Here is a 12831-nt window from a genome sequence, read left to right as displayed (position 1 = left end):
AAAACCCCTTATATATAATTAAAATATGTAAATATAATGTATATGCATATAATGTATATAATTATTTGTAAATTATATTTCAAGGTCTTTTCAGGCTAATTCAGCTTCTTCAGGGGGAGTTGCTTGCTAGTAGCAACTTATTCTTTGGTAACATTATTCTTGTACCTCAAAGTAACACTGTCATTTCATCAAAGAAGGAGCTGTATTATTATCTATGAAAAGATGTAGTAACACTTTTAAATTAGAAAATGAGTCGATAGTTTTGAAAAATTATCACATTCTGATTAAAAATTTTAATTTTTTCTGTAAGGAAAAACTAGGATGCAATATATATATAAAAATAAAACTGAGCCTACTTAAAATTTAAGTGATGTTACACTTTAGTTTAATTTTTGTTAATATTATAATCAATTTGGATTTCTATTCCATAAAAATACTTTAGAATATAAAAATATATATACTAACTTATGTATAAATACAAGATACAATATTATTTAGTAACCAGTTCTAACAGAAAATACATTTGTTTTAGCCTAACTTCTCACCAATATTTATTTTGGTGATAAATTTCAAAATAAATTCTTGCAGTGTCATATCAACATTAATTATTTTTATTTATTTACAATAATTTGTAAGGAGGGATTGACTATATAAATTTACAGAAGTAAAAATTAACATAATACAAAACATATATTTGTGTGTGTGTGTGTGTGTGTGTGTGTGTGTGTGTGTGTGTATGTGTGCGTGCACGCATGCACAATAAGATAAAATCTAAAACAACAATATGTACAATTTACTTCTAATACAATATTACATAATCTATAAACTTATAGGTATTTGTAGCTAAGAATGTTTTAGAACTGACACAGTTGGCTAGTAATAATAGATTACTCCACAAAACAATAAGTAATGTTGTTTATGGTAACAAAATTTTATCATCTATACCTAATTAAACCACAGTTGTAGTTATCATTACCCGTAGGACTGTTTATTCACTCACGAGAGAATGCTAAATCTTATTTATTGCACGTTTAATTAATAAATTATAAATCAATTTTAAATGTTCTACAATACTCTAAAGACACTGCATTTTAATTAACATAGTAATATGATAAAATTTTTATTTGCAATAAAACAAGGTTATATTTATTTTCATTATATTAATGATAACATTGTGATGTTTTATTTTTGGTTAAAAAAATGGTACCATAAACTAAGATCTAATTAACTACGTGAACAACATACGTGCTGATTTATAGCAGACAATATACACTCACATTAAAAGGCAATACTACATGTAGTTACAGGAATGTTTACAAAATAGTCAACTGGCTAGCAGTCAACATTTACTGATTACTGTGTTACCAATTATCTTGAGTTATTCTAAAATATTCTTAGCTAAAACTTGTGTCCTATCTTTTAATTTTACCATTAACAGCTGTTTTTTTTTCAAAAACAGCTACAATGAATGTAGAAGAACAAAAACTAATATATTACAGGGTTAATACTCAGCATTTTTAATTTCTTCATCTTAACGATCCAGATTAACTTTTCATATGCAAATTCAAAAATTTTCTGTAAACAAAAAATATTAATTTTATTGTAGCATTATTATTATTATTAAATGAAAAAGATTTGTAATAAAAATAACTAAACTAAAATATTGTTTAAAAAGTGGTAACAAAGGGTTTTGTTTTCTGTTATAATTTTCTTTTCTACATTGATAGCTTATTGTTTCTAAATTACAGTTGTACCTCGTTCAACAAAGAGGATACTTCCATAAAATTGCATCGTTGTGAAACCTTGTTATCAGAGGTAAAAATATTATGGCCAGGATAGGGATAAAGTTCCTTGTTAAATAAAATACTTATAAATGTATGTAATCTTTAAAGAAAGTAATTTTTATTCACGTTATTAATAACATTTTAATATGTTAATAAAAACATCAACATTAAAAATAATTATTTTAATCTATCAAAAAAATTATTATATTATATATATATATATATATTATTAAAAAGATTCACATCACAAATTATTTAATCAAATACATGTTTAGGAAGAAATGTTATTTATTATAAAACAAACAGTTATTACAATTGTAGAATCACAACTTTTGAAAATATGATAAAGTTAATTGTTTATGTTCCTTCTCTCTTATTTATTAACTGCTTGTACAGATTTATTATGTTCAATATTGATCTTTCTACAATAACACTTCTTCCTAAATCTGGGCAATTTTCATAAAAAAATTTAAAATTTTATTTACATCATTTGAACATCTTTTCAAATATTTTTTCAGTAGGACTTTATTTACCTATCAAGTTTTGTCATTTTTTTTCTTTTACTTTGTTATTCACACGGTTTACTAAATCTTCAACTCTTGAGTGATAATAGTTAATTTTTGTTTCTAAATATAAAGTTTTAATCTGTTTAATTATTTTCATTAAGTTTATAGTTTGTTTTTATAAAAGTTTGTTAGTCTACAGTATTTATCTTCATTTATCCTTTAGAAATGTTTTCATAAAAATTCTATTATTTTACAGGCATTGCAAGTTAAAATTATTGTTGGTCATTTTAATGCAGTCATAAAAAATTATAGCAGATGTTTTTTGGAGATTTAATTAATGCTGAATGAAAAAGAAAACAGCAGTCTTATTATAATAAAGGCAGAAACTATTCCGTTAGAATATTTGACTACAGTGAAAACAACATTCATTAAAATATTTACTTCATAATAATATCCAATCAAGATTATTTTGCCTTAAATACTTAATTGTTAGTCAAGATTTTAGCTGTTAGTGCTGGAGAAACAAAATATTAAATAGATTATATATTTTGAAATGTTATTTTTAAAAACCTAATTTCAGATGTTTTCAAACTTAATTGATCTAATGGTACAAAAATCTTTTATTATAACCTATCTATCTATATTTTATTATAACCTATCTTTATTATAACCAATCTAGAACAGCAGTAGGATAAAGTATATAATAATATTAGGTTGATGGGAATCTCAGTCAAATAATTTAACTAAAATCCACTGTTGTACATATTAATGAAAAAAAATTTCAAGGTTTAGTATTAAAAGACCGTGAATTACAACTGGCATTCAATGATTATACAACAATGATGGTCCGTCTTCAACTGAAATATCAATAAATTGAATTAATTATATTGTACTGTAATTTAGTGTCATGGAACTTGGCATATGAACGATAGTTTATGAATTATTTGGTTTACAAAAAAAAAATCCTGATCAAAAAATATTTCGGTTTGCAAACAGGGAGTTAAGTGTCTCAGTGTGCCGAATCCTGGACAGATTACAGGCGCTGGTGCTGTTGAGTTTGAGAAATGAGAGTGTGTGTTAGTTTTACAATAGCATTCACTCATGTTAGGTTACAGTTTGAGTGAGTCGTATTTATTGGACTGCTGCTTGAGCGAGTCTTACATTGCTTATGTATGTGTGTAGCTATTGTTTCAAAATTTAATTTACATTTAATTAAATTTTCTTTTTAGAACACCATGAAGCCAAAGAATGATAAAAGTAAATTGCAAAGAAATAATGAAATGATAGAGAAGAAAAAAGAAACTAAATCTAAATATGAAAACTGTGTTCGTGTCTCAGATCTTGCTAGGCAATTCAGTATGGTGAAACATCAATGTGTATGCTTCAAAAAAAAGCGAGATGAACAAAAAAAGAAAGCTAATGTTGCGAAAGGAGAACTGCTGTTGATTCGGATAAATGAGAAACAGTTAGCTGGTGGGTATTTCTGAAGCTAATTTGTGCAAAAAGGGAAATAATTATATGATGAGTTGTTAACAACAAATACTTATACTGAACTGTTCAGAGCTGGCTGAAAATGGTTTGAAAAGTTTAAGAAGAGAACTGAAATACATAATGTAATTTGGAATGGAGGCTGCAAATACATGTATAGAAGAATTTAATGACTGGGCAAAAGCTGGGAGTTTACTTACCCAACAAGTATTCAATTGAGATGAAACTGGCCTATGCTGAAAAAATTACCAGGTAGTGCCTATATCACTCAGAAAGAAAAGACTTTGCTAGGATTAAATCCAATAGAGAAGGTGTGTCTTTTCCTATGTGGACATCCAAGTGGGTACTTCACTGTCAAACCATTTCTTGTCTTTCATTCTAAGAAGATGAGGGTATTTAAGAAAAATAATAAAATGAAAAGTAACCGTTTGTTATGTGGAGGGCCAACAGTAGTTGGGCTTGTGTAATCAGGCAACGGTTCATTTAGTGAATCCATAAAGCCTTTGAACCAAACATAAGAAAATACCTTCAAGAAAATGAATTGCTACTGAAATGCTTTCTGGTAATTGGCAATGCTGTTTGGTTATCCACCGCAATTTCAAGATGAGTTGGTTGAGTTTTGTTTTATGACAGTGAAGTTCATTTCAAAGTAACTTCTGACACAAACTTAACCCTCAGAAAATTCTGAAAAACATATGAATATCCTCTATTGTTTAAGTTTCATTGAAAAAGCCTGTGTGAGGCTCGCTAACTCACAGAACTATAAAATCAACCAGGAGGGAATTGTGGCTATATGTTTGTCACTGAGGGGTCTGAGACTTCAGTCTGTAGCTATATTTCAATAGGTAGTAGCATTGGATTGGAAGTTGAAAATGTTGAAGTGATGGACCACAGCAAAGAACTTGCTATGGAAGAATGGAACAACATCTTAATAAGTAGCAAAAGACTGTGAAAATATTCTTTAAATAAAAGAGAAAATATTAAAATAAATATTATTATTTAAATAAATGTTTTAATAAAAGAGAAAATATTCTTTTCAGAGATGACAAACAAATGAAAGATGTTTCTAGGTCCTTGATCCATGAAATTGAGTGAAGCACAAAGTTCTCTAGAAAGATATACAAGATATCTTTATCAAATTGTCTTAATAAATTTGTTCAGTGATAATGTCATGTTTCATTTTTGCAACATTATAAAAAAAAACAAGAAGAAACAAATCTCATTGAATAGCTTTTTAATAAGATAGAAACCTGATGAACCTTACACACCTGATGTTTTCATGGAAGGGGAATCTCCTTCAAAAGAATAACACCTTAATATTTTGTAAAATAAGATAAAATACGGTTTGTTTTTAAAATAGTTTTATTGTTCAAATTCATATAGCTTTTAAGTAAGCTTTCTTAACTGAAAGACTGTGTTAATACAACATATCTTTCAAAACAATAATGAGGATTCTCATTTTGAAATTGAATATGGTGACTCTGCTTCCTTTAATAAGGCTATAAACATTTCTTTATTTTTTTCTCTTAAAGTAATAAATACAATAATAGATTTGTAATCAAAAAATCTTTAAATAAATAATGAAACAATTTTTTAACTGAGGTGGTTGGAAAATTTATAAAAACAATAACTGTCAATAAATAAGTTATTAATTTTAAAACATAGGAAAAAGATATCAGTCTTCATCCAGTTATTAGATAAAAGTGATTAACTATTGCTGTTATTGCAACTGTTTATGATACAGAGGGGTGGGAGAATGTAAATTGGTTTCCTTTCCCCATAAGCATTAATATATTAAATGACCCAAGCGCAGTCAAATAGAATGGTACATTGCAATTATCCAAGAGACTGTTGAAAAACAAGAAAACATAACTTCATTTATGATGATTGCTTTCACAGACAACTTTCGCAGCAATATATTACTTTTAATGTGATACAGTTTATCACAAACAGTTGTCCATTATCATTCTGCCAAGTTGCTTTTGGCTAACGTTTGATAAACTACAACTGGTAAGAACGAATAACATTATCCTTGAAGACAAACCAAGAGCAGTTTTCATTATCGTTAGATAAACTCATTCATGGTTCTAGATTGCCAGAAATTCAGCAGAGACTGACACATACATCAATAATTATAAGAAGAAGCTATTTTATTATAATGCACAAAATAATTAGGATGTAACATTTCATTTAATATTTACCTTTACAATGAAGAACAGAATATATCACAGAATACTACATTCATACTGCACCATCAGTACTATTACCATTGGTGTTATATCAGTCTGTATGTAATTTAATTGGATCAGTGAAACGAGCAGTAAGTATATAAAAAACAGCTGGCAAAGGTACAAGAGCAATGAGTGACAAATGAAACACAGGATCTTTCAATTCAGTTAAAGCGACTATACCGAATGCATGCATACCCCAATGTCCAAGTATTATAATAATGTTCCTCAAATCCTGTACAGTACTTACTATTAAAGATGCCATGGTCTAAAACAGAAATAAAAATAAAGATATGAGACAATTTTGTAAAATAAGAAATAATATAGCTTTTTTATAATGTAATGTAATTTTTAAAGTTGTGGAAAAAATTTAACTAATTTTTAGTGTTAACGTCATTATCAGTTTTGGAATAATTAAACACCTTTTTTAATTAAAAATTCTTAAAACAATAAGAAATTTATTTTCATTGTTTAAAAATGAATGCTTTTAAAATACATTCAACCATTATATACATGTTTCAGAGATTAAAAACCTTAAAATTAGGAAAAAAAGAAATTATATATATTCATAATTTGTAAAATACTATGATATTATAATTTTTATAAATGAAACAATCACAATAGAAAAATTTAACAAAATAAATTAATAAAATTTAAAAAAATACAAAATTTAAAATTGAAATTTTAATGAAAATATTGAAACACATAAATAAAGGAAAAATCATTTATAGCAGAAAAATTATTTTATAACAAAAAAAATAAACTGAAAAATTAATCAATAAAATAATATATTTTGATAATGATACAGTGCTAATTTTAATGAAAAAAATTCATTATCTTATAGATTATTCTTTTAAATTAATTAAAAAGTCCGTATAATAACCAGAATTTTCTGATTTTAATTTTAAACTTGTATTTTTAAATTTTTAATAATTTTATTGACATTCTCTTTTTTTTTAAATGGAAAGGGGCTAATGACCATAGTAGTCGATGTCCCTAAAGCCTAAAAAAAAATTAAAAAATAACCATTAAGTTTTAAATATATATTATTTTTAAAAACTGATCATGGTAATAATAACATAAAAAAACTATTTTTCATTTTATTTTAATTTGAAACACTGACTTCTATTAAAGTCATCATAAAAACAGGTAAGTAGCTTTCTTTAAATCTTGTAGATTCATATTAATACTTAAACAGTTATAAATTAAACTGTATATAATTAATATCACAATTACATCTTTGTATTTAAAGAATTAGAGATTTACAATTACCAGGTTTGTCATGCACAGCATAGTAAATAGACATTAATTGCTATAATATGAAAATTTATTTTTTTACTTAAAAATATTCAAGAACATTAAAACACAAGAAAGAATCTGGCAATTTCTTAAGGTACAGTACATATGTTAATAATTATAATTATTGCATAAACTTTTGAATTTTATAAATGTGAAAGTAAATTAATTTTTTGGAAAAAATTTTAAACAATAAATCATTGCAAATTTGAATACAATACTTTGAAAACTACACTAACATTAAACTTTTATTCTGAAAATTATACACACCGAAAAATAATTTTCAAAATCTGTTTATTTAAAATCTAATATGCATAAACAGATTTTGAAACATTTAAAACATTTATACATTCATTCTACAGAAATAAGAGGTCATCTATCCTGATTAAATTTAAGAAAAGCGGATGACAAGGAAAGAAAACTTTAAAGCAACTGCAGTACTTTTAGTGACACCTGCTATGATTTTTAGCCATTCAAAATACCAAATGCATGCAGCTACCCATACAAATTATAAATACTCTCAGTATTTGTTAAGTGACCAATAGCGACCAGCTTATTAAGCACTGCTTTTGTTTGGTGATAAAATATCCTTACTTACATACTTGTATTTTTACAGATGGTACCTCTGTAACTGATCCATGCATTTTTGATTTATCAGGTTTTAAGAGATTCATTTTTATGCTTTATCTAGGATCCCAAAAAAAACTTGTTTTTTTGGGAATTAAAACAGTTTTAATTTTAATATGGAAGCTGTGTATTTTGAATTATTTGAACATGTTAAGGGAGGAGATTGTGCACAGATTAGAAACATTACACTGATCACCCTGTATTCCTGCAAGGTGAAACAGTTTTCCATCAGAATGGTGCAGCACCCTGTTTCAAACAATCAGAATTCTTTTACTTCACCTTGAAGTAAAAGAATTCATTAAGTTGAATAAAAAATAAATAGGTTGAGAGGATCAGAAAAATGGGCAGCACATTCAACACACCTTACACCAATGGACTTTTTCTTGCAGGGCCATTTAAAATCCACTATTTTTCCTTACAGCATATACCTAAAGACCTACAGAACAGGATAACTGGCATGTCAATTCCTTAGCATTAACTAACAAATGTAAAAAAAACATTTAAAGATAATATACACTACTTTCTAGATATTGGAGGATTCCATTTTGAGTACTTGTGGTCTGAATAATAACAAATTAATAAGAATTTTCAATTTTTTAATGAAATTAGCCGTAAAAGTTAATAAAAATGATTTTCAGTTTCAGAAAAGCAAAGTAATTTTTATTTTACCTAGTTTATTTATCATAAATAAAAGTTAGATATTTAAAATTAATAAATAATTATTATTAGTATATAAATATTATTAATATATAAATTAATTATTATTAGTTTGAGAAATTAAATAAATTATCATACTCAGCAGAAATTAAATAAATTATCATACTCAGCAGAAATTAAATAATTTATCATACTCGGTTAGTAGACTTCTGCCACAGATTTTTTCATCAAATTTTACATGGAAGTGTGTCATATGCCCATAGTATCATTTAAAAAATTAAACTTGAATCTAATATGATAGCCAAAATTTTGGAATATGTTAAAAAACTTATGTCCAAAACAGATGTGGTTCTGGTGAAAATTCCCTAAATTAATAGTTTTAGAAGATTAGGAGGAACCTATTTTAATAAAATCCATATATAGCTACAAAATAATGCTCTAGAAAAGTGATTAATTGAGGTAACATTTTCTCTTCCTTTAGATATAGCTATTGCGATATAAAATTTCCTGAGTTAACTGTTAAATCAATATTATTGAATAAATTTTTTTTTTTTATCAATAAGTGAATTATTTTAATTATCAAATCATACTCATTAAATTAGAGATTCTGCACAATATAGTGATAACTTCAGATAATGAAAAAAGATTACTGTTAAGTAACATATTTTATAATAACAAATTTATTAATTATCACAAATAATAATAAAGTACGGAACAATTTAGTCTAAGTTTATAGTAAGTTACTTTGAAAATCAAATGCAGAAGAAGGAATAGTTAGATTTTTCATGCTTCAAAATTAAACATATTGTTGAAATAATGTAAATCACTTTCAAGTTCGCCAACTGAAACAGCCATTTCTACACTGCTGAAAACAAATACAAGTCCCACAATATAATAATACTGAAAATATTGTTATATTAGCTAAACCATAGACCAATTAATACAAACAATAATAAATCAAATAGATACCAGGGACTGCACAGTATTTTATTTTTTAAGGTTAGAACCTCTAGGTGTGCTAGATTTGCAAAGCACAGTATCTTGAACCAGAAGCAATATCACCAGCTTGTAATAAACAAAAAGAGCGCTATTCATTATTTTGCCATGTTTTCAAAATCAAAATGGAAGCCGTTTTTGGTTAACCCTTAAGTGTTATCATCGATCTGTCAGACCCCACGTCTCAGGAATATAGAAGTGGCGCAGATTCCCTTTGGTCTAGGCCGCTCCTCTTCCTATACCTTTTACCTCAGTACAGACTTTAATATCAAGCAAAGTTATTTCTGTTATGTGTTCTGGCGAGTGAACATCTTTATTTGAATTTGTCTAGCAGTCCCACAGACCAACAGTAGTGATTACATAACTTTTTAATTCATCTAACTAATTGTTTTTAACTTTTGAAGATGTTCTTTAGATTCTTTTTCATAGGAGCTACTATAATTATTATTTTCTTTCACGCCACAGACAAAGCAGGGAGCAGGTACATTATTGATTTCTTTTATTTTTTTCTTCTATTTCTTGTTGTTCTCCCTCTATAAATTATGAGACCTAGTCATTGGTGACGGGGCTTGAGTTCTCAGTGATACAGAGTAGCTGGAGCGAAGGTGCAATCATATCGGAGAGGTATCTGTTGAGAGCCAGACTAAGGAGTGATTCCTGAAAGAGGGGCAGCAGCTCTTTCAGTAGTTGTTAAGGGCGTAAGTCAGGACGACTTAAACAGCCATATCAACATCACTCAGTCCTCTGAGTACTGCGCAGCTGAAAACAATGGAAAATTACAGCTGCTTTTTTAAAATATTCTGGAGGTAAACTAGTCCCCCGTTCGGATCTCCGGGTGGGGACTACTAAGGAGGGGGTCACCAGAAAATTAAAAAATAACATTCTACGAGTCAGAGCATGAAATGTTAGAAGTTTAAAAAAGGTTGGTTGGTTAGAAAATTTAAAAGGGAAATGTATAGGATAAATGTAGATGTAGTATGAATTAGTGAGGTTCGGTGGGAAGAGGAAAACGACTTTTGGTCAGGTGATTTTAGAGTAATTAACTCAGCTTTAAATAATAGGCAGGAAGAAGTAGGTTTTGTAATGAACAAGAAGATAGGGAAGAGAGTAGAGTATTTCAAAATGCATAGCGATAGAATCATTCTAATAAGGATAAAATCCAAACCTAAACCGACAACAATTGTTATCGTCTATATGCCTACAAGCGTCCATCATGATGATGATGATGAGGTAGAGTGTATATATGAAGAAACTGATGAAGCAATTAAACAAATAAAAGGAGATGAAAATTTAATAATAGTTGGAGATTGGAATGCAAGCATTGGAAAATGCAAGGAAGGAAATATAGTGGGTGAATACAGGCTGGAATGAAAGAGGGGACCAACTTATAGATTTTTGCACGAAGTATAATTTAGTAATTGCCAACACCCAGTTTAAAAATCATAATAGAAGAATATACACTTGGAAAAAGCCAGACGACACTGTAAGGTATCAGATAGATTATATCATGGTTAAGTAAAGATTTAGAAATCAACTCGTTGACTGCAAAACTTACCCTGGAGCAGGCATTGATAGCGACCATAATTTTTGAGGAGGACATCGCAAGAGGTCTGAGTAAAAAAGATAAGGTAGAAAATGTAGAAGAAGAATGGGAGAATGTTAAAAAGGAAATTCTTAAATCAGCAGAAGCGAACTTAGGCAGAACAAAGAGAACTGGTAAAAAACCTTGAGTTTTAGACGACATATTGCAGCTGATGGATGAACGTAGAAAATATAAGAATGCTAGTGATGAAGAAAGTAAAAGGAACTATCGACAATTAAGAAATACTATAAACAGGAAGTGCAAACTAGCGAAAGAAGAGTGGATTAAAGAAAAGTTTGAGAAGAGGAAAGAGAAATGAACAGTGATAAAATAGACGGAGCATGCAGGAAAGTTAAGGAAAATTTTAGAGTACATAAATTAAAATTCAATAATATGTTAAACAAAGACGATACACCGATTTATAATACTAAAGGTAAAGTCGATAGGTGGGTGGATTATATTGAAGAGTTATACGGTGGAAATGAATTAGAAAGTGGTGTTATAGAAGAAGAAGAGGAAGTTGAGGAGGATGAAATGGAAGCAACAATACTGAGATCTGAATTTAAGAGAGCATTAAAAGATTTAAATGGCAGAAAGGCTCCAGGAATAGACGGAATACCTGTAGAATTACTGCGCAGTACAGGTGAGGAAGCGATTGTACAAACTGGTGTGCAATATTTATGAAAAAGGGGAAGTTCTATCAGACTTCAAAAAAAGTGTTATAGTCATGATACCAAAGGAAAGCAGGAGCAGATAAATGTGAAGAATACAGAACAATTAGTTTAGCTAGTCATGCATCAAAAATCTTAACTAGAATTCTATACAGAAGAATTGAGAGAGGAGTGGGGGAAGTGTTAGGAGAAGACCAATTTGGTTTCAGGAAAAGTATAGGGACAAGGGAAGCAATTTTAGGCCTCAGATTAATAGTAGAAGGAAGATTAAAGAAAAACAAACCAACATACTTGGCATTTATAGACCTAGAAAAGGCATTCGATAATGTAGACTGGAATAAAATGTTCAGCATTTTAAAAAATTAGGGTTCAAATACAGAGATAGAAGAACATAAGAAAGAAGCCGTAATAAGAAAGGGAGTCCGACAAGGATGTTCCCTATCTCCGTTACTTTTTAATCTTTACATGGAACTAGCAGTTAATGATGTTAAAGAACAATTTAGATTCTGAGTAACAGTACGAGGTGAAAAGATAAAGATGCTACGATTTGCTGATGATATAGTAATTCTAGCCGAGAGTAAAAAGGATTTAGAAGAAACAATGAACGGCATAGATGAAGTCCTACGCAAGAGCTACCGCATGAAAATAAACAAGAACAAAATGAAAATAATGAAATGTAGTAGAAATAATGAAGATGGTGCACTGAATGTGAAAATAGGAGGAGAAAAGATTATGGAGGTATACAGAAATGAAACTACTAGTACTAGAGAGGGAATCTTGGAGAGCTGCATCAAACCAGTCAAATGACTGAAGACAAAAAAAAAATTTCTTGTTGTTACATTAGACATCAAATGAATGTCTGTTATTTTAGATGATGTTAAATCAAAAAGAAGAATCACTGCTGGGTCCATCTAGACAGACTCCTTCCACATGGTATGCTGATGACCCCAAATGTGATACTTATGTTGAACAGATATTGAGTGAAAATAATGAAAC

The 12831-nt window shown here is 28.5% G+C and overlaps 2 protein-coding genes across 5 annotated transcripts in view; one reads left to right on the top strand and one right to left on the bottom strand.

Annotated features, from left to right (window-relative positions):
• Positions 1–2864, top strand: part of LOC142325087 (solute carrier family 25 member 45-like) — a 74280-nt gene extending 71416 nt beyond the window's left edge. For both annotated transcript variants that reach the window (XM_075366419.1, XM_075366415.1), the window contains exon 8: positions 2547–2864. The gene's annotated coding sequence lies outside the window, so the exon portion shown is untranslated. The remainder of the gene's footprint in view (positions 1–2546) is intronic.
• Positions 357–12831, bottom strand: part of LOC142325088 (JNK1/MAPK8-associated membrane protein) — a 43719-nt gene continuing 31244 nt past the window's right edge. For all 3 annotated transcript variants that reach the window (XM_075366425.1, XM_075366424.1, XM_075366426.1), the window contains 2 exons: positions 5980–6274; positions 357–1575 (listed from right to left, as the gene is read on the bottom strand). In XM_075366425.1, the coding sequence (XP_075222540.1) occupies positions 6059–6274 (216 nt within the window). In that variant the 3' untranslated portion in view covers positions 357–1575; positions 5980–6058. The remainder of the gene's footprint in view (positions 1576–5979; positions 6275–12831) is intronic.

Source organism: Lycorma delicatula, chromosome 5 (genome assembly GCF_047948215.1).
Source record: "Lycorma delicatula isolate Av1 chromosome 5, ASM4794821v1, whole genome shotgun sequence".
NCBI lineage: Eukaryota > Metazoa > Arthropoda > Insecta > Hemiptera > Fulgoridae > Lycorma > Lycorma delicatula.
Note: the sequence above shows the minus strand (reverse complement) of the source record. Positions and strands in the feature narration are given on the sequence as shown.